Source organism: Lepisosteus platostomus, chromosome 20, assembly GCF_059453375.1.
Source record: "Lepisosteus platostomus isolate fLepPlt1 chromosome 20, fLepPlt1.hap1, whole genome shotgun sequence".
NCBI classification, from domain to species: Eukaryota; Metazoa; Chordata; class Actinopteri; order Semionotiformes; family Lepisosteidae; genus Lepisosteus; species Lepisosteus platostomus.
The window spans coordinates 16,731,186-16,757,817 of NC_142630.1; the positions used below are offsets into that span (position 1 = coordinate 16,731,186).

Genomic DNA, 26,632 nt, shown 5'->3' on the forward strand with positions numbered 1-26,632 from the left:
AGCAGGCGAGGGGAGGCGTGTCAGTCAAGAAGCGGGGCTTGTTAACACGGGGTAACAGCACCCCTTCCAGGACTACTTCCACAGTGGAGCACGGAGCCCGGCTTCTCCAGGGGGAGCAGAACACGCGGCCCAGAAAGAGCGGGTTCTGGGACAGACAAGAGACAGTGCAAAGAGCTGCATTTCACCCACAGCTTTATTGACAGGATGTGAGTTTCTTCCACAAGGACAGGCTGCAGTCGTTAAGGTTTATTAGTAATGCTTGTTGTAGACATTCTCAATGACAATGATCCGATAACCGCACATGATCTTTGCAGGAGACCTAACATGAGAAAAATCTGTGGCTCATTCCCCAAGACAGACTACTGTACAGCTTCTACCAAGTGGCTATTTTAACAGAGGGTGGTGGGGGAGGAGAGTTTGCACAAAAGCTCTACGCAACCTGGCCTGAGGCGTGCAACACTGCCACCGTCAGGCCTAGTGGAGCAACTGCATTCAAGTTACACACGACTCCTGCTGCACAAACCCTAGGCTACAGCACAGGATAGCGAGAGAAGGGCGCCCCTGCTGGCTTGGCTCGGAAACGCGGTCAGCTCCATCGGCAGCTGGAGCACCCAGTGGGGTGGGGAGCGGGGAGCCCCACCCCATTCCGGGTCTCCCAACGCACGCTCACCCCCGGCCCAGCTCGAGAAAGAACGACCCGGACACTGCGAGGGCGTGCGACGAGGGCTCAGCTGTCCGGGTCGGACCGAACCGAGGAGTTCCGCCAGAACAGGGGTGCCCATCAGTCCCGCCAGGCCTCTGCCCCCACCGTGCTCCGGCACTGAGCCGCTTCCCTTTATCATCCCATGGAAAGAGCCTGTCTGGAATGTCTCGGTCTGTTCGCGGCGTCACCAGTGACAGAGCAGTGGGGCTACATCACCCCCCCCCTTCCCCTCCCCCTCCCCCCCACCACAAGCACGTCAGTTCTTCAGGTCGCCCAGCTTGAGGCGGGCGAAGTCGTCTGCCAGCCGCAGCGCCTCCTGCAGGCAGTGAGTATTCCTGCCTGTAGCCTGGGCTGACATATCCTTGCCACCGCCCTTGCCGTCCAGCAGGGGGCAGACCTCCTGCACCCACTCGCTGGCCTTCAGACCCTGGTTAGCCGCCTCCTGAGGGGGAGAGAGGTGAAAGGCAGGTTATCAGCGGAGCAGACCGGCCCACTGGCACACCTAACGGCATCGTCTACTAGCATCCAGTATCAGCGCTGCCAAGACGACACACAGGAAGGGCCCCGGGAGGTATCAAGATATCGGACACCCCAATCCATTCCACTGTGTAGACACACGGAACTGTGAAGGACAAGAAACTGGACTTTCTACCACTAAACCGGACTCCAGCACACTGTTCTTCAGCTCTGCTCTGCCCGGTAAGTAATTTAAAATAACAAGTAATGATTAAACCTGGGACAAAGTTTAAACTGGTCAAGTGGATAATTAGATCATTTAGCAAATTAAGAGAGCAAGAGGGCTCCGCTCCGTGGGAATATCACAGGGCTCCAGTCATGCAGATGAGCAGCAGATGCAAGAAAGAGACTCCGCTGTACCTGCGGCACCTGGCACAGGCAGATGATTTTGCCCGCCTCGTTGTCAACTGTGAAGAGCATGGCAGCCGTCTGGGGGGAGTGCGTCTTCAGCAGCTTCAGAGACTCGTTCAGCGCCTGGGAGGGGTGATGTATTAAATGGCTGCGTACACATTTATCTCACTGTAATTACATTGCTGAGTTTTTCTGATCTATTGTTTTGCAAAACATCTTTCTGACTGTTTGTTTCACACATTAGCATTTCTCTGCTGTGAAGTCACACAGCCAGGAAGGTACTATAGCTGCACATGTTCAGTGCTGGGTACCACAGTAGCAGGGTCGCTATAGACTGCAGGGGAGCAGAGGCACTGTGGGATAGTGGAAGACAGCAGAGACAAGTACCTTGGCAGAGGCTCCACTCTCCATCTCCATGACCAGGAGAGGCTGGTTGGGTTTGCTTTCGATCAGCTGCTTTGTTTTCTCCAGGACCTGAAAGACAGCAGATCAGAGTCAAAATCAAAACGCACACTTGCTGTTACTCTCATCCTGTATTACATGCTACATTACAGCCCCTCGGGGACCAGAGTGGGGAAGTCTTATCCGTCATCTCACCCTTTTCTGCACATCTGCCTTGCTGGCTCTGTCCAAATCGTCCATGATCTTCTTCAGCCCCTTCAGCTCCTCTCGCATCTCGTCCTTCCGCCACTGCGAGATCGCAGCCACTCCCAGAGCCTGCAATCGTACAGACCGACAGACACAGTCAGGCCTCTGGTCTGAAAGGCCCAGAGCCTGCAATCGTACAGACCGACAGACACAGTCAGGCCTCTGGTCTGAAAGGCCCAGAGCCTGCAATCGTACAGACCGACAGACAGTCGGGCCTCTGGTCTGAAAGGCCCAGAGCCTGCAATCGTACAGACCGACAGACACAGTCTGGCCTCTGGTCTGAAAGGCCCAGAGCCTGCAATCGTACAGACCGACAGACACAGTCTGGCCTCTGGTCTGAAAGGCCCAGAAAGAACTGTACAATTGTACAGACACTCACTCAGTATCCTGTATCGTACTCAGAGGTCTCCTGGAGAAAGACACTGCCACATTTTATTTCAGTCAAATCTGTTCCTGCAATTATCTTGATTACATACAGGTCATATGAAAAGGAAATACCTCAATATGGCCATACCTCCTTCAGAGCAACCTTGCTGGTAGATTTTAAAAGAGCGGTTTGAGAGGAAGCCTATAACGGACCTGGGCAGGTCATTAGAGAGATCAGACGTTAACAGCAAACTAAGGCTCAGCACACACAGCAGGGAGCCCAAGCCCCTGTCTTACTGTGGTGTCTCACCTCCGTCAGGTCAGCAATCTCCTTCTGCACGTCCTTGCTGGGAGCAGTCTGCACCTTCACCTTCTCGCCCAGGGCTCGGAGAGACTGTCCGAGGGCCTCAGCCTTCCTCTGGGCCTGACACAGGGAGTGCAGGCAACTGGTTAGTACAGACACACATGGCGCACAGAGTGCATTTCTACAGCCTTGCTGAAATCCTAAAAATATACGCTCGGTTAGGTTCCATCTGTAAGCACTGCTCTATTTTCTCCCCAAATTTCATTTTCAAATTAAAAGTTGCTTGCACTTCTCCCAGTGTCGCGTCAGCATTATCACAGGTGCGTCCTCGGTCAGCACCAGGTGAGCAGCTAACCTGCTGCAGGAGCACGAGACACAGATCACAACCATCCACCCCTGCTGAAACGTAGAGAGGAGAAATAAACCTGCAACCTTTCGCCCCATTGTCTGAAACCCACGCCCTGTTACCTTCTGCGCCTCAGGGCCGGTCACCGTGACAATGCGGCGGATGCCTTTGGCGATAGCCTCCTCCGACACGATGATGAAGGGCCCAGCGTGGCTCGAGTTCTGCAGGTGCCTGAATCGGAGGGCAGAGGTCAGGGATTGCTTCACACTGACATGAGGACAGAGCGGCCTCACCTGTGCTCACAGTCAAAAGTATACGTAGACCACATCTACAGTGTGGGTCAGCTGTTTTTTTTTTTTAAAAGGAAGGCAGGGGTGCCCCCCTAAACACTGGCTGTGCTCTGTGATCTCAGGTTTGAGCCTCACGGGGCGACCATGAAGGGCATTTCCCAAGCCAATTGCGGCCGTGGGCAGGAAGGTGTTGGTTCACCGGGAGCACTCTCGGCTCTTAGAAACACTGCAGGCCCTGTGGCCCGTCAGCCTCGCAGTGCTAGTCTGAGTTAAAACAGAAAGGAACTGGGACAGGAAAGGGCTTGTGTCTCCCAGAGACTCACGTTCCGCCGCAGAACTCGATGGAAGTGAGGGAGCCGGCCGCCCCACTCGGGTCTGACAGGAGGTCCGGGACAGGGATGCCGATGGACACGACTCGGACCGGGTCAGGGTAGGTCTCGTCAAACACTGCACGCAAACCCTGGATCGCCTTCGCTGAGGCAAGGGGCGCCTCCATGGCATATACCAGCTGGAGAGAGAAACAGGGGTGAGGAGGAGAGAGACAGGGGTGAGGAAGAGAAAGACAGGGGTGAGGAGGAGAGAGAGGAGAGAGACAGAGGTGAGGAGGAGAGAGAGGAGAGAGACAGTCAGGGGTGGGGAGATACAGGGGGATCGAGAGAGAGAGACAGACAGGGGAGAGTGAGAAACGTACACAGCCAGTGGTAAAAGAAGAAAGGCACCGAATGAAGCAGGCAAGTTCTGATGATGGTCAAACAGCAGGGGCCCTCGGCAGCCTCACCTTGGCATCCTGGATCACGCGGTTGGCTATGTCCTCCGTGCGGTGGACCTCCTGTGTGGTCATGGCGCCCTTGGCGGTGAAGTCGAAGCGCAGGCGGTCGGGCGCCACCAGCGAGCCGCGCTGGTCAGCCTCGCCCAGCACCGAGCGCAGAGCGAAGTTCAGGATGTGCGTGGCGGTGTGGTTGCTCATGATGGTCCTCCGCCGAGCCTGGACAGAGATCCCCCACCTTTAGCCCCGGTTCGTTTGCTTTAGCCCGCAAAGGAAAGGCGGCGGGGCGCGCCGGGCCGGCGGGCGGCGGCGTGACGTACCTCGTCCACGTGCAGCGCCACGCGGTCGCCCACCCGCAGCGCGCCGTACACCGTGCCCACGTGCAGCACGAAGCCGCCTCGCACCTGCACGTTCTTCACCGAGAACTCCGTCTTCTGCGCCCGGAGAGAGAGGAGCAACAAGAACATCCCAGTGAGGGCCTGAGCTCTGAATAACACTAGCGGATTTCAAGCAGGGAGCCGTGTCAGCGTGCTGCAAACGACCAGGTAAAGGTTTATTCTACGCTGAAAAGAAGAGACACAACGTTTCGGCTCTGGAGCGTTCTTTCAGGTGCGGCACACGGAATAAACCTTTACTAGTTCCTTAAAAATATTATATATAACATGGCAACGAGACGCCTTGGTTGCCAGTTAACACTGCAGCTCGACCAGTCTGCCCCCTGGTGGACAGTGGGGGTCCTTACGTCCTCGGCGGAGTCGTCCTCTCTGACCATGTAGCCCTCGTCGAAGGTCTGCCCGCCCTGCTCCGCGTAGAAGTTGGTGCGGTCCAGCAGCACGCCGCACTCCTGCCCGGTTGACACCTCCTCCATGAACTGCTTGTCCCTGCGCAGCGCCAAGACTGTGCCCACGGCCGGCTCAAAGACTGGGGAGGGGGGGGAGGAAGACGGAACGGCAAGATCAGTACTACTAATTACGGGCTGGAGACGGTGAAAGTAACACCGACAGGCAGGGTGGGAGAGAGCAGTGGAGCAGGCGGGCAGGGGCTGGGCACGTACCGTAGCTCCCCGAGCTGTCAGAGGTGTAGCAGTATTTGAGGGAGTCGTCTGTCGTGGGGACCCCTTTGTTCCTCAGTTCCTCGATGGCGTAGATGTCCAGCATGATGTGGTCCTCGTCGCCCGCGCCCTTCCCCTGGGACTTCAGCTGCAGCGGGACGAAACGGAGACGAGGGCGGCGTGAGCGCGCAGCCGGGCAGGAGAGAGCGGCCACTCCTCCCAGCAACCCCTGCTGCTCACCTGGGCCGCCTTCTTCTCCTCCTCGAAGCCCTCCAGGTCCACGCCCATGCCCCTCTCCTCAGCGATGAGGGCCGTCAGGTCCAGTGGGAAGCCGTAGGTGTCGTACAGCAGCCAGGCAGTGTCCCCTGCGGGCACAGCGGGTATGATGGTCGCGCGAGACCCCAGGCAGTGCCCAGAGCAGCCCTGCGTGAGCACGTCGGATCCTCACCTGGGATGGTCTTGCTGTCCCCCAGGCTCTGGATCTTGCGGTCCAGAATGCGCCGCCCCCTGCTGAGGGTCTTGAGAAACTGCGCCTCTTCCTCGTTGATGATGTCCTTCACCGCGTCGGGGTCCTTCTTGAGCTCGGGAAACGCGTCGCCCTGCAGGGACAGAGGAAGGGAGGTTAGAGAGGAGGGGGAGAAGAGGGCACAAAAAAAGCCGAAGGAGGGGAAGAAACAGGAACGCACCAGAGACGTCACCACCACGTCCACCAGCGAGGCAAAGAATCCACGCGGGGCGCCAAGCTTCTCGTGGGAATAGCGCACAGCTCGGCGCAGGATCCTCCTCAGCACGTACCTGCACATGGGCACACACACAGAGACTTACAGCACCGCTGCAAACGCCACACTGACACACTCTGAGCAGCTCACCAGAGAGAACACGGGACAGGACCGATCCCGAGAAATACAGCACCGTCCAGGCACAGAAGCACTGTCCACAACTTAAGGACGATCCGATCTTGTCATTTTGATGCACTGGTGAAAAAACACCATTCTGCAGCTCACAGGCTTTTATCTTGTGGCACATCTACCACCACAGCTGTGCAGCCAGGAACAGGAACCAGAGTCTTGAATCACAGCACAGGGTGTGAAAAAGGAAGGTCAACTCCCATTCAAAAAGACACTCGAAAAACCCTAATAACCTCTTATGGTAATTCAAGATATGAAATATAGGTATAAAAACAGCAAATACAAATGAAATAACAGCAGGCTCACTCGCTAGCTCTCGTGGGCGTGCTTGATGAATTATTCGGGGAATAAAGCCTTGTTTCAATATTTGTTATTTCCCGGGACTAAACACGGAAAACTGTGACCGCGCAAGTGGCGAGTTTCTCCTCTCTTCCAGCGGGGAATTAACCTTCCCTTGCTCCTCTGCAGCCAGCGCGGACTGGCGCGGCTCAGAAAGACGGCTCTCTCGGCGGAGACGCGTGGCGGCGGCATGCTGGGAGCCGGAGCTTGGTGCTCACCCGCGGCCCGTGTTGTCAGGGCGGCCTCCGTCGGACAGGGCGATGGTGATGGTGCGGGCGTGGTCCGCCAGCACGCGGTACGCCATGTCGATGCCGTCCGCGTCCTCGGCACCGACCTTGCCGGAGTACGATCTGGCACCCGTGCCCTGCAGGAGAGGGGCAGGGGCCGTTACAGGCAGGCACTCAGGCGCCGCAGCGCCAACAAGGGTGAAATTGTACTGATCGGCACCTCGAAATGCATTAATGGACACCCTGTCTCAGGGGTAGTCCAGGCTTGTGCCCTGTGCCCGCTGGGATAGGTGCCAGCTCAACACGACCCTCTAAATAAATGTTATTGAAAATGGATGGATGATTTCCGAGGATATTCGACTGCAGGACAAGCTACCCTTCAGGTCTCCCAGGTATACAAGGGAAATCAACAGATTGGAGAGCTACTGTTGCAAGACTCAGAGCTCAGTCTGGCGTCACTAATGGATCTGCTTTGACAATATGCACTGTGGCAGGTCGGTCTGCTAACAACATTGTACAACTTTAAAGTGCCAGTTCTAAGACCTATATTGGATGTGCTATTCTGTCTTTACTTGGGGGGTCCTTATGGAGAGTGTCCCCAAGAGTATGAAAAACTGAGAGCCCCTCACTAAAGCCTTTTTTGGTTGATTGTCTACTACCTGGAAAATCCATCTTAACAATATCCCACACACAGAGGAGCTTGTTCTGAGGAGACTGATCTGCACAGGGATCTGCTCAGCGTAGACACAGCACCCTGTCAAGCGAGCGCATCAAGGGTGGTCCATGAATACAGACCGACCCCCTTACAGACCCCTCCACAGCCCACCGCCGCCCCCTCGCCCAGCCTTGCCTTCTGGATGGCTTCAAAGTAGGGCACGAAGAGGTCGGTGTCGTAGTTGGACATCTTGCTCTGCAGGACGGAGACCAGGCGCTCCAGCCCCATGCCGGTATCGATGCTCTTCTTGGGCAGAGGCTTGAGCACCGTCTCCGACTCCCTGTGGGGAAACGCGACACGCGCCAAGGTCAGGGGTCATCCGGACCACCACACACCACCCACCACCCCCACGCCCACTCTGGAGTCCAGAGCTCCGCAGCCCTGCCCAGTCTCCAAAACCATAGGCAGTGGAAAAAAACAGTAAACTGCTTCCAATGACCAGCTGAGGTATTCGACCAACTCTGGGTCTGGAAGGTGCCACACCTGCAGCTAACTGGATCAACGAAGTAATAAGGATTTACAGGGCGGGATTAGAAGCAGAGACCTGGTGGCCCTCAGAACCAGGCTGGTAGCTGCCATCAGTAGACACTGCTGTCCACCATTCACGCTCACCGGCACAGGATTTCAAAATCGCCCTTAAACTGAAAGAAGTTCACTTGTAAAATTCAGCATCTTGCCGTGGCAAAAATGAAAGTCTCTGCGTAATGCCAATGTGATGTCACTGAGTGGCACGTACTGGTCTTTCATTGTAAGACCAGCGCGGAAACCAGGCTTTCGAACAAATAGCTGACAAACGAGCGACAGTTCAGCTGTTTGCACGGTCTGATGGCTGGCCGGGACTGTGAGCTCTCAATTTCAGGGTAGCTCTGCCTCGACGTGTCCCGGCTGGTGCACACGGAGTCACACGGTCATCCCGATCGCCCTGCCTCCCCCCCCCCCCACTCCCACACTGCAATGCGTCACGTCACCGGCCCCTCCTACCGGTTGAACTGGATGAAGACGAGGTTCCAGATCTCCAGCACGTTGGGGTCGTCCATGTTGACGAGGTGGGCGGCGTCGCGACCCCCAATGCGGTCGTAATGGATCTCGCTGCAGGGCCCGCAGGGGCCCGTGTCCCCCATCTCCCAGAAATTGTCCTTCATGCTTCCGGGCAGGATGCGGCTCTCCTCCATACTGGCGTGCGGGAGCAGGGAGGGGTGGCAGAGTGAAAGATGAGGGAAATAAAAACAGCGGGAAAGGACTCAGCACACGAGTGCAAACCGCCTGCTGCACAAATTACAGATGAGTGACCGGACACAGGACGTGCTCACACCTGATGCTATTCCACACGTTCACAACCTAACAGCTACTGAAAGAAATCCCTCCACTACACAGCATTAACAAGAACAAAACACAGGCGAAAGGCTGAATCGCTCTTGCTCTGAAGGCCTCCATGCAGAAACAGCGGCCACTGCCACATTTAACAATTCAGACCTCTCCCCAGAAGAACAAGAACCACCAGCCCAACAGGAAGGTGAAAAGAGCTGAAATGTCCAGCAGTGCCACACTCATTCGCTAAAAACTAAAATCAGTTTCACATGAGAAACAGTCAGGGACATTTGCAATTTCCAGGGACGAGTCTGGAACTGTTAAAACTGTCAGGGCTACCGGTTCAGATTTCAGTCAGAAAGGTTTGGAATATCGAAGAGCTTGCCAGTTTGCAAGTAGGTCAAACTGACCATTCCAGATCCAGTACACTCTGCTGTGTCTGGACAGCAGAGCTGAAACACCAGTCCACAAGACTCTGTAGACTCCTGCTACGTTAGACCATTATTTAATTCTGAGATGGGGGGGAGGGGGGATTTCTCTAGTTTTCACAGGAGTCCAGAAACTCAGTGTTTTGGTTTTTTTACACACATCTGAAAAGCTGCGCTGACAGATAGGTGAGCTTTTGTCTTCAAGGAGAAATGTGATAAAGGGGAGCAAAATCCATCTACAAATTGTTTAAGTGCAGAATTTCACAAACAAAAAGACCTGAAAAAACACCGAGACAACAGGGAAAATCTTAAAAGACAAAGTTCCTCCTGTTCAACACCTTGATAAATGAGATTTTTGAAACTCTACTAACTTATTATCACCAGATATGGTATAATTCATCTAGAATGCCCTGGATTGAGGTGCTATATTAGAAAAAAACTGACTGATCGCATTGACCGATACTGAATATGACGGACGCTGCTCCCTTTCTGGGCTGCTATCCCAGAAAGCTCACTTGGCAGAGCAGGAGGGTGGAAGAGGAGAGAGGGAGGCGTCGAGGAGACACTCACCCCAGGTCCAGCCAGATCTGCCTGCACTCCAGGTCCGGCTCCAGGCCCGCCTCCTCGTGCCCTCCGAAGTAAGTGACGTACAGACGTTCGATGGGGATCCCGAACTCCTTCGTCAGCAGCTCCAGGGCCATCTGGCACGCCAGGTGCTACGGCAGACAGACACACAATCAGACTCATTCGGATAGCAGGGGGCGCTCCCAGCAGATCCTCTGCTGACAAACAGCTGTTTTTATTTTAAAAAAATACAATTGGAAGGTGATTCAGTAAGAATCCCCCAAGACAAAGGGTTAAAGAAATAATGAATAAAAAAGAAGCCAGGAATGCCAAGGGAGGCGCAGTGGTTAGTGTTGTTGCCTGGCTGTGCTGGGGCCCTGGGCTCAGTTCTGGACCTGGATCTGTGTGGAGTTTGTACATTCTCTCTGTGTTTGTGTGGGTTTCCTCCCACAGTCCAAAGACATGCTGGTGGGTTAACTGGTTTCTGGGAAACTGCCCCCGACGTGAGTGTGTGTGTCTGTGTGTGCCCTGCAATGGACTGGCGTCTAGTCCAGGGTGTGTTCTGCCTCGCACCCACTGACTGCTGGGAAAGACTCCAGTTTCCCATCGACCCTGAGCTGGATAAAGCTGCTAGAAAATGGATGGATGGAATAAACTAGAAACATTAGCAAAGCTGCAGCTTGGGGGTTCCAGACTGGGGCTCCCGGGGTGCGCCCCTCACCTTGAAGTAGTCCCCGAAGGACCAGGAGCCCAGCATCTCGAAGAAGGTGTGGTGGTAGACGTCCTTGCCCACGTCGTCCAGGTCGTTGTGCTTGCCGCCGGCGCGGATGCACTTCTGCGTGTTGGCGGCGCGGCGCAGCTTGGCCATGGGGTGGGCGGGGTCGATGGTGTTCAGGAAGATGGGCTTGAACTGCGCGGGGAGAGAGCGAGAGGGAGACTGAGGACAGGCCGCCGAGAGAGGGGACCAGAGCCAGAACGCGGGGGAGGAAGAACGAGAGTCCGCTCGTGCCAGAGAGGGGCGCAGGCATGCCCCCTTCTCCAGTTGTGGGCGCCCTTGCAGAGCGAGGGGTTCCCGGACCCGGACGTGGGTGCTCAGTGACCGGGCACAGACGCGGGGCGAGGGGGGGACACCTGCCTGGTTCATGCCGGCGTTGGCGAAGAGCAGCGTGGGGTCATCCAGCGGGATGGTGGAGGAGGAGTGCACATACTGGTGCTCGTGCCTCTGGAAGAAGGCGATGAACCTCTCCCGGATCTGCGCGGCCGTCAGCGACGAGTCCATCCTGGAAGCAGCTTCTGGAAGGGCGGGACAGAGAGGGGCGCGCGGGGTCAGAGAGGGCGGCAGGCCTGCGCCCCCGGGCATTCCCCAACCTGTCGGAACCTGTTCCCAGCAACAGCCCACCTGGGAACAGCTGGGCTGCACCAAATCTCCCCAGACACAATAAAGACTAAACTGCCAAAGAAAGACGTCACAGTATAGCTCTTCGTCTGGATGCACACAAGCAGGGAGAAAGGAGCGCTGCCTTCTTGCAAATAACTTATACCTGCTTCTCTCCTCAATGAACTTCAAGAGCACACAATAGTGCACGTTAACAGCGCAGCCTCGCTCCCTCTGAACTGCTCAAGCACTCACACCCCAGGTGACCCTGGCCTCCCTTACACCTTGCTCTCACGCACTTCAGTGACAAGCCGGCGAGCAACAGGTCTGCAGGCGGCATCTCGTCCACGCCTGTGCGGGCAGCTCTGCAGACACCCCCCCGCGAGGACTCGGCGGGGCTTTTTAAAACACGCCGCGCTGTCACGTGATGCGACAGGGCACTGTATGGTTTTTACCCGCGGGGAGGTGTCCACGTTTCGCGAGTGTAGGCTTTGCAGAAAGTGTCCAAATCGTCACACCTCACCGCTGGAATCGATTTGATCGCGTCTTCAACCCGCCCGCCTCTACCCTGAGCTTCACCTCTGCAGCTTCCGAACAGCAAGACTGCGCTGAACCCCGCAAGGACTTGACTCTCGGCTCTTTATTCCTGTAGTGCATGCGCTACTTCTGAGAGCAAATATATGTACAATCACAGTAGTTACTTACGATAACACTGCCTTTTTTTTGTGGAGACCTGATAAGGAATAATGACGTCTGCACTTTTATTTGCTAAAACATATGACTGAATGATCATGTTTTCGTGGTGCCACAAAAACACCGCCGCTTCTGACAGCAGGCTTACGACGCAATCGAGCGTCGGACATTAATATCACGGTCACAAACACAAATTATATTGTATGCATCTTCTACCTGCACAGAACGATCCACCAGTTACGGAACAAAATGTCTCACATTCGCTCGTACTGTAACATCAGAAATAATCCATCAGAAACCTTTATGTGGGTTCAGACAAAAGAATCAGATTTATAGAAGCTACGTTAGAGTCACCTGACCAAAATAACCCTCAACAACCAGGCAGAGCTCGTAATAGCCTATCATAATGATACATAATCAATTAAACCACACATATTAGGAACGAACACATAAAATCTAGCCTTCAATTCTCAAAAAAGAAGCACAATACAGTAGACATAACTCACATGCAGTCTGAAACCCTCCAATCTCCACACGCTCAGCAGACCACTGCCTCGCACCGGCAAAACCACACGCCTTACCCCTTTGCCCCGCCTTTCCCTGGTGGCCATTGGTTCGCTGCAGCAGGAAGTTAACTGTTTCTCGGTGCGGATTGGCTGCACGGGATGTCAGTCTTACGCAAAGGCACAAACCGGTTATTTTCGGCCGCGCGGAGACGCCGAGTGCGGCTGATGCAATTTATCCGTAAGTCGGCTCGTGTGGAAGAGCTGCAGCGCATAGCGCGTACTGCATATCTGTCATTAACCCGGTGTGGCGCCCACGTACTCGGACTTTCAGGGCTTTATACAGCTGAAACACGAGTTTTTAAAAAGGCAGTGTTAATAACCTTCCATTCTAATGTTATGCATGTTCGTTGCATGCACATAGGTCTTGAAACAACAATAGTTTTAAGAAAATAACGCTCAGTATACAGTCTGTTTTTGCTTGTAGTCCTTAACACGCAGGGACAACATGCAGAATAGGGTGGGTACTGATCACGCTCCAAAGAGCTGGACAGCAATACTGCTGGCTTGTCGTGATCTCATCAGATCTCACAACCTCATCAGAGCTGGGCATGGCCAGTACTGGGATGGGAGCCCTCTGAAGGAAACAGGTTGCTGCTGTAACAGGTGTTGGTACTCCAGCAGGAGGCGATCTTTCACCTGGCTCAAAGTATGCAAACCGATGCCCCAGTATGGTGACTGGCAGCACGGTGCTGTAGGACCCTCACATATGACCTTACACTAAGACTTGGTCATGAAGGATCCCACAATAGGCCTCATAAGAGGGTGTCATCTTGGTGTCCTGTCTAATTTAATCTAGATCAGGGGCATCTCCAATCTGGCCTACCTACTGGTTAAGCAGTGGTCTTATTAGGGTACAGTGGCACAGTAGTTAGCTTTGCTATAGTGTAGTGCTTGGAGCCTGGGTTCCATTCCTGGGTGTGCTTCCTGTGTGGGTTTCCTCCCACAGTCCAAACACAAACTGGCAGCTTGGAAAGTTGGCCCTGGTGCGAGTGTGTCCTGCCTTGTATCCCTTGCTTGCCGGGATTAAAAAATACTTACATATATTAGAATAAAAAACAAAATCTTGTAAATGCCGTCTCTACATTTTATTATCTGCTGCCCTTTCTCGGGAAGTAACGTTGTGACGTCATACGAACACGTTTTGCTCGTCAAAATTACTAACGGCCATGATTTCGAAAAGTCAGTATTTACAACAGAAACTCATACATCTAGAATAACTTAATATACTGCATGCCGTATCGGCGCGGAAAGGCAATTATATCCGGCGCACATCCCTCTCCTCCAAAACCTTCGTTCGGAGGTCTTTTCGTATCCCATGAACCTCTGCCCGCAGTGTGCAGGAAGTGTAATCTACAAAAGACTATTGCGCACTACTGTCTATGGTATTTCCACACTAGCCATGCCGGTGGATACCAAGCGAGTGAGGGGTCCAGATGAGTCTCAGTCTCCGTTACTTTTCGTCCTCCCGAGCACCGGGAAGCCTGAATGTCCGCAGGAAGGCAGGGAGGACGGGAGGCAGCGGAGCCAGGCCGACGTGCGGCCGGTATTTGCGCGATGCGGACTGATCAGCCAGGCAAAGGGGTCTGCCTACATCGAGGCGGGGAACACGAAGCTGATCTGCTCGGTGTACGGACCACGGGAGACCGACAGGAAGGACGAGGTGGACATGAAGTCCGGCAGGCTGGTGTGTGACTTTCGCTTCGCCCCGTTTTCGTGCCCGAAGAGGGGCTCCTGGATCCAGGGCAGCGAAGAGAAGGATCTGTCTCTGGGGCTGCTGGAGAGCCTGCTGCCCGCAGCCTGTCTGCACAAGTACCCCCGCTCGCAGATCGAGGTCAACGTGGTGGCGCTGGAGCACGACGGCTCGGTTCTGGCCCACGCCGTCACCTGCGCCTCCCTGGCGCTGGCGGACGCCGGGATCGAGATGTACGACCTGGTCCTGGGCTGCGCGCTGAGGCAGGACGGGCCCTCCTTCCTCATCGACCCCACTTTCGCGGAGGAGAGCGGCGCCCAGTCCGCCGGGTCTGGAGAGAACCAGGGCAGGGTGACTGTGGCTCTGCTGCCCAGCCTCCACCAGGTGTCGGGGCTGCAGTCGGACGGGGAGATGGCGGAGGACACGCTGGTGGGGGCTGTGAAAGCCTGCATCGAGGGGTGCCAGCGCCTGTACCCCGTTATCCAGCAGGCCTTGGCGAGGGCTGTGCGGAGGAAAGCGCCTCCGACAGCCGTCTGAGGGCGAACTTGCTGGAGCTGCCGCACAGCGAGTGAACTTGAAGACGCGCTTCTGTTTCTGTCGGCGAAGCGTTTCTCAGAGACGAGATATTTATTTTTGTCATATACATCACGGACGATTTGTGCTGTCTGATTTTTCTATTAAACGTTCCTGTGAGTCAGTTCGTTTGCTTTTCCTTTTTCTTTTCCCGTGCGACAAACGCAAAACTGTATTTTGCAAAAACACTGAACACGTAGAAAGTGAGGATCCCTCGAGATCCAGTGACACCGACATCAGGGAATTATTCCCGACTCTGTTTTGTATGGATGTGTGTGTGTGTGTGGGAGTTGGTCCTCCTGAATTGTCCAAAACTATTTTCATTCATAAAAACTTGATCGTTTATTCACAGATACTTGTTTTCCTTTCAAATGGACACCTGACACACTTGAATGAAGCTCTTGAGTAAATCAGAAGTCTGTCTATCAAGAGACCGTTTTGTGTGTGTGCAGTGTGACTGGTTACAGACCCTGATCAACACTAATCTTGGACTCATGAAGGCTATTTTCTGTCAATGAGTCTACAAACTTGTTCACCATGGTCTTTGAAAGCAGAACTCCATGTTCAGTATTTCCTTTTAGATTTCTGAAAATGTTTTGCCAGTGTATACTTACAGGTGTGATTCAGAAATATTTTAGTTACCTCTTGAGTATATCTGCTCCAATAGCAGTAGTTAAAAGTACCCTCTTGAGACTATAACTAGATTCCAGTGATCAATTTGTTCTAAGGTAGAAGAGGATGGAATATATACCCAAAGAAAGTTGTAGTCAAATATAATATTTTAATGGCTTTTAGTATAAATGATAAAGTTTATAATTCAGTGTATAAACAATTGTCACCTACAGTGATCAGAAGCATTTAAAAGTTATTTTTTACACACCAAAGAAAAGCTTTCAGAGACTTTTTAGAGCCCACATTGAGATGCAAACAATTAATCTGCTCGATTCTATTCGCTGCGGCAGTTTTATGGTTTTATAGTGTACAGCTGTTAATATCCTCAGGCAAAAAAAGATGAGTCTTGCAGCCTGTTTCTCTCACTGGGCTTTAGGCCGCACTATGACCTTGGCGAGACCTTTGACATCTTTCAGCTTGTCGGTGTCGAAGTCCACCAGGAGCGTCCGGAGTCCGGGCTTGGAGGGCTTGAAGGAAACCTGCACGGTGAGCGTCTGGCCCGGTCCGATCTCCTCGCTGGAAGACAGAGCCAGGGAGTCAGTCAGGACAGGCGAAGAACTCACCCCAGCACACTCTGTGTAGGGCTAAATGTTTTAACAAGGGTAGGTAGGTGAGGTCCCCTTTTCAGGCTATAAAGGCCCATGGGGGAATAGGGGTACAAGGGCCACCATTTTTCTCAATCATCCAACACTGGAGGTCATTAGCAAAAGAAAAAAATTAAAAATGTAATCAGCATCACACTCCAGCTGGCCTAATACCCCCGGTACTCATTTGGCTGAGTGGACCTGGGAGCCGTCTGGAAGGAATTAAAGCAAGCTCCATCGCTTGCCCCTACCTGGGGTTGAACCCAGGACCTTCCAGTCAGGAGCTAGACGCCCTTGCTGTCTGAGCTCCCACAGCTCCTTTAACAAGGGTAAGCTTATCATTTTTTGCTCATTCATGTGTCCTGAACACTATTAGCAAAAGAAAACACTATGCATGTATTAAGGTGGTTGCCGGTTCAAATCCCGCGGCCGGCAGAGGAATCCTACTCCGTTGGGCCCCTGAGCAAGGCCCTTAACCCCAACTGCTCCAGGGGCACCCTACAATGGCAGACCCTGCGCTCTGACCCCAAGCTTCTCTCCCTGTCTGTGTCTCCATGGAGAAAAGCTGGGGTATGCGAAAAGAAGAATTCCTAATGCAAGAAATTGTATAGGGCTAATAAAGAAACATTATCATTATTATTACATTATCATTAGGTGTGAGAACTGAAATTTAACTACCAAACACGCAACCATGTTCTCTTCATTCGCTGCCTGCAGATTTCTCAATGGCCACACAGAGCTGTCTCGCGGGCCAGAGTCCAGAACTGGCGCACAGACTCACAGGGCTTCGAGCTGCTGCTCCCCTGTCAGCCCGGCGCCCTCCGCGGTGAACACCCCGCCTCTCAGGGTGACAGGGAGGGGGTTGACGAAGGTGATCTGGGCCTTCAGCGGCTGGGACACCACCGCCTCCCCGATGACCTGGGCACAGAAGCACAGAGAGGCTGCTACAGCACCGCCGGGGCAGCTGACGGGCCAAACCCCAGCTGCGAAGGCAAGGAAAGCCACAGGAGAGCAGGGCGTCACTCTTCCTGCCTACTGCTGATTTACATGGCTGATCTGAAATGACCTTCCTTTGTGCCCATTCATACAGCTGGGCGTTTCGCCGGCGCAGCCTGAGTGCAAGAACTTTGTTCAGGAGCTGAACCCGGAGCCTTCCAGGTCTAGAGCCCTGGCCTCTCGTGTCTCCAGAGGAGAAGATGAGAGGTGCCCCAGGGGTAACAAGCACATGGTTGTGTGTACAAATACACTTGTCACTGTTATTCCCCCTCGTGACTCTTAATCTGGAAACTTAGTTCTGTTTTGCCTAATGTCAGGCATACTGTCTGATGTATTCTTTGCACAATCCTGTAAAGTAAATTGCACTATGCACATTATGTACCCTGTACCCTGTCAGAAATGTCTATGTCTACATTGTCTGTAGCATTGTCTTGTCAGTGTCGTGTCTGTATTCGCACCGTAGGAGAACGATACCTCTCTCCTCTGTATACTTGTATATGGCTGGATTGACAAATAAACTTGAACCTAATTGTTCAGGCCGGGAGTCTGCAGTGCTGCACGGTCTCAGGGGATGTAGTCCGCAGCAGACTGCGCGCTCGGCTCAGCGGAGAAAAAGCCAGCCGGCAGGGATGCTGTCCCAGAGGAGGCGTTACCTTGACGACGAGCCGGGGCACGCTGAGCGGGATGTTGATCTCGTGCAGGGTGACGTCAGGGCGGCCGTGGGGCTCCACCAGCGCGGTGACTCTGATCAGGTGGTGCTCAGAGAGACGCTCCCCGTACTGTTCATACCGCACTCTCAGCACCTCCCTGTGAGCTGACACACACACCTCAGTGTAAGCACCGGTGTCAGAATGCTCTTCCCTTAAAGCCTTAAGCTCTGTCTGCTGCTCCTCTGCCCTTGGTCGTATTTGTACATCTCAGCAGGGTGCTCTGTTCATACTTCCAACCTATTTCTCCGCAGGACCAGAATACAACCTAACCTAACTAAATGAGTAGGTTCTGTAGCAGAATTCTGCAAGGGAGTGAACAGGAAGAAAATCAGAAAAACATGCAGTCTGAAAGAGGAGTAGAAAAGTCTTGGGCTCACTGCTATCCCATCACTGATCTGATTCAATTCTCAGTGTTCTGCTCTTGCTATACAGTATTTCTACTCGGTAGCAGCGGAAGCAATTAGACGTGTGAAGTAGCACAGCCTGCTGCAGAGAGCCCAGCCAGCGCACAGTGCCAGACCAGGCCCGGCTGCCCGCGACTTACCGGCACCCGCGGGGAGGGCGAGGCTGGTGGTCTTCCTGTGGCACTCCCCCAGGCGGATGCCGTTGTAGGTGACGGCCCGAGCGATGACGGTGAGCTGGCCGCGCTCGTCCTCGCCGCCCCGGTTCCGCACGTGCACGTAGACGTCGAAGTCGCTGCCGTGCACCGCCTGGGCCTGCTTGATGCCCAGCTCCAGCTGCCCGGCCCCGGAGCCCCGCAGAGCCAGCTTCCTCCCGGCCTTCGCGTACACCTGCCTCTCCATTGCAGAGCCTGGGGGCACAGAGAGGTCAGGGGTTAATGCTGGGGGGGCCCCAGTGTAGCAGTGGCAATAGAGGAAGTTCCTCTTAGGGGGAAGGGGGAAAGAGAAGAGAGAAAGAAAGAGAGAGAGTGTGAGAGAAAGAAAGAAAGAAATCAGAAGAAGTCAACTAGCCAGAGAAACCTGGAAGACTGCCTGAGCCACAGCTACACCTGCCCAGGGATAAAAAGAAATACTGTTCCAGTTTGTGTCATAGCAGGACAGCCTTGTCTGCCCTCTATAATTACACTTTTCAAATTAGAAGACCTTCTTCAGTCCTTTGCGAAGACAGTGTCTTTTAACATGACCACAGCAAGAGAAGTAAGGACATTTCACAAAGGTGGAGGGAATCTTTGAGGCTTGTAAGGGGACTGAGGTACTGCCATTAAGGGCCCAGGATTCACGGCCCCTTCCAGGATAGTCTCAGTATAACTAAGTGTTTAGTTTGCTGCAAAGCACGAACTGTTTTGGAGGAAAAAGACTCCTACTGCCTTACTTGTTTCATGGTTGATTTGAATATTGGATAATACTGTTTTTCTTTGTAATATAATCTGTTTTGGTTTCTGAATTCCTCTTGCCGAAATTTATAAACTTAAAGAGATACTTTTCATAAACCAGTTTATGCCAAAATCCTTATCAGCTGTAAGCCGTCTTGGGCAGCTACAGCAGGTCAGGACAGAAAGAGGGGGTGGGGGTGAGCACCAGGAGGATCGTACCCTCGGGGTATTTGTAGTGGTGGGTGAGGTCCTCCCTCTGCTCCCCGTAGATGCTCTTGGTGCTGATGTTCCTGCCCACGGAGTGGCACTGCAGGGCTGCCCGGGAGCGCCCGCCGTCCGCCCGCACCACCCAGCACGCCAGGTCCGCGTTCACCTCCGAGAAGACGAAGGGCGCGTCGTACTTCACGTCCACGTCGCCCTCCTTGACCGCTCGGACCGGGCAGGGGCCGCAGCAGAAAACGCCTGTGGGGCGGGGCAGTTTCAGAGCCGGGGCAAGGACCAGGGGTAGGGTTTCACTGGGCCAATCCATCCCCAGCGTCCGCTTGCTCTGATTGATTGAGAAAGTCTGTAATCTAGCAGAGATTGCATGGCTTGTTAGCGTGTGTACTCATTGTAAGATGTCTATTGTGGAATAAAGTTTATTTTGATAGAAAAACTCCAGGGGGGTGATGGAGAATGGGCAACCCAGATTTTCTGGAGACATTTTTAAGTATGTCAAAATGTTACTGTACATTTATATTTGTTGTAAGAACTGGGTGCCATTCCTTGTTGCAGTAAAGTTTATTTTCTTAAAAAAACACCTGAGGGGGTATGAGAGCTCAGTGAGGCTGAGCCAGCTCTAGTGGGGTCCCAGGCTCTAGTGGTGGTCCCCACCCACCCCCTTACCTCACAATTCAGTGTCTCCATGTGCACCAAAATCTTCAAGATGTGAAACTGCTTCTGGGTCACGCCCCATCAATGTGTTTCATTTTCAAGGTTTTTAACGCCAACACCAGACACCTAGTGTTTCCATTCAGCCCAGAGCTTTTCATTTTGCAATGAGTCTAAATTTCCAAGCTGCAGTGCAGAAAACAGAAAGAGCTGGTTCCGTTTGTGAGAAGTGTCTTTCAAAGCATAAAATACATAGCTTAATCGTGTAGAATAATTACTCTTGGTCTAGAGAATTAGGGCAGGCAAAGAGTTTACAGGTTTTACTGCTCCTGCAAGCTGATGCAGAACAGGGGAACTGCACAGCAGAACTATCCCAGCAGGGACTTGTGTGATCTGCGGAGCAGAGTCGGGAACCCCTGTAGCTGGGCTCAGGCACGGTGTGTGTTTGTGGGAGTCGGAGGGGGGGCTGTTACCGTCGCTCCGCTCCTGGGGGGTAGGATCCAGGACCTGCCAGCCCCAGTAATCCCTGGGCAGGTCGGGCCGTGCCATCCAGGACTCCACCCAGCAGTGGTAATTCCTGCACAGAGGAACACCGACGTGAGAGTCTGTCTTCCCAGCCTCACAGGGGCGCCCCTGCCTGTTACTGCAGGAGCAGGAGCCCGACTTCCAGTCAAAATGACGATAAGCGCTCTTATGGCCTGGTAGGTGGCACGAAGGTTCAGAAGCGAAGAGGCTTTAACTGACTGCAAGGCACACCCCACTGTGAAGGAGTGTCTCACGGGCGCAGGCAGCCTACCAGATCATGTCCTTCCCGGCCGCAGGGAGACTCTCCAGCTGCTCGTTGTAGCACTGATCCACAGTCAGGTTCCCGTCGGTGTCGTGGGCAGAGGAGTAGTTGGTCACACAGCGAGTGGGGATCCCCAGACAGCGCAGCACTGCGGGGGGGATACCCACATCGGGAGGCAGGCCGGTCAGTGTGGGCTCCCGCCCTCCTGCCCTGTCTCAGTATCCTGCCTGTGCTGCACAGCTTCATGCACGTACACTCCTCCCCCTGCTTTACCAGGATTCGTGCGTTTGTGCCTTGACTCTGAAGGACATTGGGGAGCCCCTGCTGTTGGGGAGGTGGACATTCCCGGTCCTGGAGAGCTGCAGTCTAATAGGGTTTACAGGCACCTAATAATCCTCAATTGCTTAAGACCTAGCAACAGTGGCAGTAAAAAACAATTAAGTGGACAACTGATTCAAATGTAGTCGAACTGTGAATCGACACAGCGCCCCCTCCAGGACCGGGAGTGAATATCAGTGAGGTAGCAGGACTGAAAAGAGCAGCTGTGTGTCACACGTTCTGTGCTACAGCCCCTGTGAGCGTGTTCTGGGAGTTTAGGAGTGGATCTTGCCGAATAATTCAGTAATTTTCTGTTGCCACATGATGAAACTCCTCAATCAGTAATGCTTTTGAAATCATGCAGTCTACCCCCTTGCACGAGCACCTAAATAATAACACTGACAGTGAAAGTTGTCAGCGCACCTCCTCTGCCTGTTAGTTTGCTGGACGTTTCGCCCTGTGTCTTCTCCTCACCTGTGCAGGCCACCCCAGAGAAGACCCAGCACTGTCCGTACTGGACTCTCTGCGCCCCACCGCGGCTCCAGCGCCGCAGGATCGCCACGCTGCCCGTCCAGCGTGTGGGCGCCACCCCGTCTGAGTAATCTCCATCCCAGCGCCCCGACACCACGCCCCGGTCATCGTTGGCGTTGACCTGCGCTCACACAAATGCAGCCAGACACCACACTCAGAGGGTTAGGGCACCCCCAAAAGCTCCCCCCCAGACATACACTGGAAAAGCAGATAGCCTGGTGTCAAGCAACAATGGATGAACTGAAAGAGTGACAAATGGAGAAATTAGGTACTGTCTTCTGCCCTGTAACTGCTGTTCATGCAGAATATTTGTTTTCATGATTTATTGGGTCGATCGACCATGGTGTCTGGTGGAAATACATGTACTGTATTAAAAAACGGGTTTGGCAGATGAGCATTTCAGCAAAGAAAAAACATGCTCAGGAACTATTTTGTAGTTCTGTAGAGTTCTATATGTACCTGATGCATGCAGACTTATTCATTTTCAAAGCTCCCAGCAGAGGCTGCTACAGTCTACCTTCACGGCAAGACCTCACCCTGCTCACTGCTGTGTGGCAGGAGGAAGGCAGTGATCTCTAGGATGAGCAAACCCTGAGAAGCGCTCCACTCTACCATAGCCGTGACGGTCCTGCTGACGTAGACAGGGTCGCTCCTGCTCAGAGCGTCGGCCCGGGGGTTCCTCAGCGCCGCCGGGGAGTTGTCCAGGATTTGGAAGCAGATGTCCACCACGTCCCTCTCAAACTGAAACAAAAACGAGAAGGAGAGTCAGACGGAACTGCAGTTCTGCAAAGTCATGTTGCTCCCTGCCTTCCCAAATCTGTGTTAGTTATCTGCAGGAATTGCGCTGCTATACCAGCGATAGTCTTGTTTTTTTTTTTATGAGCTTGTCTAGGGGAGATCACTGCAGGTCCTGAGTGACTGCTGGAAGAGTTTTATTAGATGCCTCTGGGTTTCCTGAAGAGCACCTGGTTGGCCACCAGGATTTCTAGCTCCTATAACACTGCAGCCTCCTTCTCACTAATACAGTCCAACACAGAGCTGTGTCCTTCCTCTGCCTGAGGCCTGCTGTCGATTTCTTCCTTACTGAACACTTGAGTGAAATACTCACACAGCACTTCAGCCATTTCCCTTTCTTTGTCTGGACGTTTCTAATTATTATTCTGGATACTACAGTATATTTTTCGGTAGCTGTGCCAGAAATGTTTATTTTTGCCTCCACTGCAATATTCTTTTCTCTCTTCATTTTTTTTTCTTGTGCTTGTAATTTGTTGGGCAAGAGCAACAGATGTGATTTAAGAGTACAAAGGCCGAGCAAATCTTCTCACTGAGAGAAGGGGGCGAAACTACAGTCTCGCCCCCCCTCCCACACTGCTAGTCCTGCAGTGCGCTGAGACAATCTCTCGTTTCTTCTGCTAAGCATCTCGCACGTCCCCGCCAGAAATGCCTCAGAGGTTGTAGAGTCGGCTCAAGTTGCTCTAAGTGTGCTGTCAGAGTTCACGCAGGCTGCATATTCCCAGTCACACTGGGACACACTGGGAAGAGTATAATAATCCTGAAGTATTTCATCCCTTGAGCACCTGCATACCCAGCTTCTCAATGTACACTGTTGTGCCAAAAATGTTTGTATTAATCTTTTTTTCTGAGTCATGGGACAAGAGATATTAAATCCCTCTGCCAGAACCAGTGTTTGCTCTACAGTCTCTACTAACTGCAATACACATCTGCTCCTTTTTAAATAGAAACCAGGATTAAAAAGGATTTCTAGACTAAAACAGTTGACGTACCTGTCCAAAATCCCAAGGCAGGGTGTTGATCTGGTCCCAGGAGCCTTGGAACAGCAGCCCACTCTCATTCATAATATACTCCTGTAACTGCTCCTCACCTGACAGGTGTACTGCATCATCTGTCAGTATACAGACACGCCACAGCAACACACGTCCACAGCACAGCCACACAGAGCAACACACAGACACACCACAGCACACACAGAGCAACACACAGACACACCACAGCCACACAGAGCAACACACAGACACACCACAGCAACATTCAGCATCACACATCCACAGTGCACAAATAGACACACCACAGCACACACACAGGAACACACAGGCGAAACACATATACCAACAAAAAACAGAAAACAATCATGTTAGAAATAGCTCCCAAAATATTACCCTAAGGCAAATAAATGTATGTAAATGTATTTGCATAAATATGTATTATTTCCACTTGTCCATCCTGACCTTTGCACCATGGGTTGAAGAGCAGGAAGAAGCTGCCAGCTGGCATCTGCTGGAGGATGAGTCCGTCAGAGTCGAGCACCACAATGTTCATCCTGTAGTACCCCACTGGGGCGTCCGGGGGGCTGTGCACAGTGAGCAGGAGCTCACCCTGTGCAGGCTGCACACTGAACCACCACTGTCCTGCTGGGCCGCGGGAGTCAGACACCTTGATCACAGTATCGCCGTCTCTACCTGGAGCCATGCACACAGAAGAGTGAGAGCAGGATCTTATACACCTCATCAACACTCCCGCAGAGTCCTTTGGGGACTGAAGTACAAGAGAACAGATTAGAATCAATTAGAATAGGTTTTATTGAAGAAAAGAGAAATAAGAAATCAGCCTGGAAAACAACAACAATAATAATAATAATAATTCTTCACACCTGTATAGCGCTTTTCTGGACACTCCACTCAAAGCACTTTACAGGTAATGGGGATCCCCTCCACCACCACCAGTGTGCAGCCCCACCTGGATGATGTGACGGCAGCCAGAGTGCAACAGTACTCTCCCCACACACCAGCTCTCAGTGAGGAGGAGAGCAGAGTAATGAAGCCAATTCATAGATATGGATTATTAGGAGGCCATAATTGGTAAAGGCCAGGGAGAAATTTGTCCAGGACACTTGGGTTACACCCCTACTCTTTCTGAGAAAATCCCTGGGATTTTTAATGACCACAGAGAGTCAGGACCTCGGTTTTACATCTCATCCAAAGGACAGCACCTTTTTACAGTATATTGTCCCCGTCACTATACTGGGGCATTAGAACCCACACAGACCATATACTCTCCCTGCTCCAACTGTTAACACTTCAAGAATATTGACATTGAGGGTCACTTGCCTACAATATGATCAAAAAGCTGAAGACCACAATCCAAGAGCACAAGAGTCCTCTCTTTGAAACTTTGCAGCACTGTCAGGCACTGAAGCAGGCTCAGTACACAGCATGGCGGTGGATGTCCGCCTGCTCTGTGTCACATCGTCAGCTGTCTGATAAGACAGACGGCATCCTGTAACAGGCCCTGCGGCTGGCTGGCCCCTGTACCATTTGCAGACTAGTGTGTGCATAAATCATAATAAACCTTATATCATATAGCGCCTTGAAAAGTTGCAACACAAAGCGCTTTACAGTAGGTATCAAAAACAAATGATAAAATAAGGATTCTATAATCCAAGTAGTTAGAGATGTAGCACATGATCATTACGAAATGCAGCTGACAACAATTAAGCAAATGCCTTTCTGAATGGATTTAAATGCACTCAGGGAAGATGATTGTGAGATTTTCTTGGGGATACAATCGCAGAGCTTTGGGGCGCAGCAGGAGAAGGCCTTGTCACCCAGCTTGGAGGCACCTAGAAGCCGCAGGACGTGGAGGGTGCAGGGTGTTGGTGCTGGGGAGGCTCGGACGGGGGAGAAACGCAGTCGCAGGCGGGCGCTCACCCAGGTGCAGGACGATGGCGAGCCGGCGGGCCGGGGGCTGTGGGGGCGGCCCGGCGCTGTGGGCCGTGAGGGAGAAGGGCTGCCCGCGGCGCAGGATCAGCCGCTCGGTGTCCATCTCCTGGCTGCGGTGCTGCTGGTTGTTGGTCCAGCACTGCAGGTCCACTGCCTCCAGCAGCCCTGCGCAGCGACACAGCACAAGAGCACGGGACTGAACCGACTGGCCGCCATCGCCAGGGGCCTCCTGACCCTTGTGCGTAAAGGAGCGTTTTAAATAAGCCTTGTAGTCCGTCTCATGATACTACTAACCTTGTACTACATCTCATTTAGGATCCCATCTGAACTAGAGATTTTTACCTCTGCAACGACTGTGCTGCACAAGTACACAAGGACACTGGTAACTCCGTTTGGTCAGTATTACTATTACTCACTACTCACTGCTGACCTTACTGCTATTATTACTCAGCAACATCAGCCTTCACAGGCTTCTAGGAAGCACCTTTTCAGCCCCATTTAATAGTTACTGATTGCTCTCACCTAGAGCCTGGTGCCAAGTATTTTTTAAAGGCTCAAAGGTTCCTATTCAGGATCAGCTCAGGGAAAACTGGCAGCACCAGCCTGCCTTCAGGAAGCTTAAACAATCACACTGAATTCCAGTTCAGAAAACCCTTTCAACTCTGCTCTTAACCAATGAGCAACAAGACAATGGTATTCCGTGCTCTTTGAAATCCCTTACCAGTACGCTCTGCCATCTCTCTCCTCTTCAGCGCTGCCTGTCTCGCAGGTTTCTCCGCAGCCCGAGTGCGGGGGCTTCAGGTGCTGTATTTATACTGCGGCTCCAGGAGGGGCTGGCCGGGCTGGGCCGCCCCCTCTGCCAACACTGAGCACGAGCCCGAGGCCGGCGTGCAGAGGGAGAGCCCAGCCACCTCACACTGAGCAATTCAGCAGCCCCCTCGCCGGCTTGACTGAGTCAATATTTTCTTTCACGGTCGGGCCTTAAAAAAAAGGGGGGCACTCCCCCCTATTTACTGTGTCTTCTCTTGTACTCTCCTTCCCGGCAGCAGCTGGCTTACAGTCTGGAGCAACCACCCCCCTCGCTCTGCACAGCACAGGGGCAGCCCAGGTCAGCGCCCATGCTGTGAGGGAGCATCACTTTCCCACTGACGATGTCAGAACATGCGTCGCTCCCTTCAGGGAATTCGGAGCAGTTCACAGCCCTATTCCCAGACCTTCGTCTCAGAGGGCAACAGGGTCACTCCAGCCCTCCTCTGGCCAGGCAGGGTGGTACCTGGGCAGCACAGGAAGGAGTGGGTCACACGGACACCCCCACTCCACAGCTGGGGTTATGGGAAGACGGAGAGCAGGATTTGTGACGCCCTGCC

General features: G+C 53.0%; 3 protein-coding genes across 3 annotated transcripts; 1 reads left to right on the top strand and 2 right to left on the bottom strand.

Annotated features, from left to right (window-relative positions):
• Positions 1-175: 175 nt before the first annotated feature.
• Positions 176-12,519, bottom strand: LOC148644653 (alanine--tRNA ligase, cytoplasmic-like). Its single transcript, XM_088614354.1, has 21 exons — positions 12,405-12,519; positions 10,966-11,123; positions 10,552-10,740; positions 9,837-9,982; positions 8,512-8,703; positions 7,666-7,810; positions 6,807-6,952; positions 6,028-6,136; positions 5,790-5,940; positions 5,582-5,706; positions 5,345-5,489; positions 5,033-5,211; positions 4,611-4,724; positions 4,303-4,509; positions 3,848-4,032; positions 3,357-3,465; positions 2,895-3,008; positions 2,168-2,287; positions 1,958-2,044; positions 1,580-1,693; positions 176-1,145 (listed from the first exon to the last, which is right to left on the bottom strand). Exons 2-21 carry the CDS (start codon positions 11,107-11,109, stop codon positions 960-962), a joined length of 2,907 nt encoding a protein of 968 aa, XP_088470480.1. The 5' UTR covers positions 11,110-11,123; positions 12,405-12,519; the 3' UTR covers positions 176-959.
• Positions 12,520-13,814: 1,295 nt separating this feature from the next.
• exosc6 (exosome component 6) lies at positions 13,815-14,851 on the top strand. Its single transcript, XM_088614279.1, has one exon. It carries the CDS (start codon positions 13,864-13,866, stop codon positions 14,689-14,691), a length of 828 nt encoding a protein of 275 aa, XP_088470405.1. The 5' UTR covers positions 13,815-13,863; the 3' UTR covers positions 14,692-14,851.
• A 643-nt stretch (positions 14,852-15,494) lies between these two features.
• tgm2l (transglutaminase 2, like) lies at positions 15,495-26,170 on the bottom strand. Its single transcript, XM_088614273.1, has 13 exons — positions 25,987-26,170; positions 25,254-25,430; positions 23,775-24,005; positions 23,313-23,431; positions 22,141-22,269; positions 21,472-21,649; positions 20,689-20,827; positions 20,366-20,469; positions 19,242-19,484; positions 18,234-18,500; positions 17,633-17,793; positions 16,765-16,901; positions 15,495-15,915 (listed from the first exon to the last, which is right to left on the bottom strand). Exons 1-13 carry the CDS (start codon positions 26,000-26,002, stop codon positions 15,762-15,764), a joined length of 2,055 nt encoding a protein of 684 aa, XP_088470399.1. The 5' UTR covers positions 26,003-26,170; the 3' UTR covers positions 15,495-15,761.
• Positions 26,171-26,632: the final 462 nt, after the last annotated feature.

Excerpts from the sequence above, each read along its gene's own strand:
- LOC148644653 (XM_088614354.1), bottom strand. The coding sequence starts at position 11,109 with ATGGACTCGTCGCTGACGGCCGCGCAGATCCGGGAGAGGTTCATCGCC. Across the intron at positions 6,137-6,806 it reads CCTGACAACACGGGCCGCGG|GTACGTGCTGAGGAGGATCC; the intron begins GTGAGCACCAAG and ends GCCCATGTGCAG. Across the intron at positions 5,707-5,789 it reads GGACAGCAAGACCATCCCAG|GGGACACTGCCTGGCTGCTG; the intron begins GTGAGGATCCGA and ends CTGTGCCCGCAG.
- tgm2l (XM_088614273.1), bottom strand. Across the intron at positions 20,828-21,471 it reads CTCTGGGGTGGCCTGCACAG|TGCTGCGCTGTCTGGGGATC; the intron begins GTGAGGAGAAGA and ends TCCCCCCCGCAG. Across the intron at positions 17,794-18,233 it reads CGCCCTCCCCGCGGGTGCCG|CTCACAGGGAGGTGCTGAGA; the intron begins GTAAGTCGCGGG and ends TGTGTGTGTCAG.
- exosc6 (XM_088614279.1), top strand. The coding sequence starts at position 13,864 with ATGCCGGTGGATACCAAGCGAGTGAGGGGTCCAGATGAGTCTCAGTCT.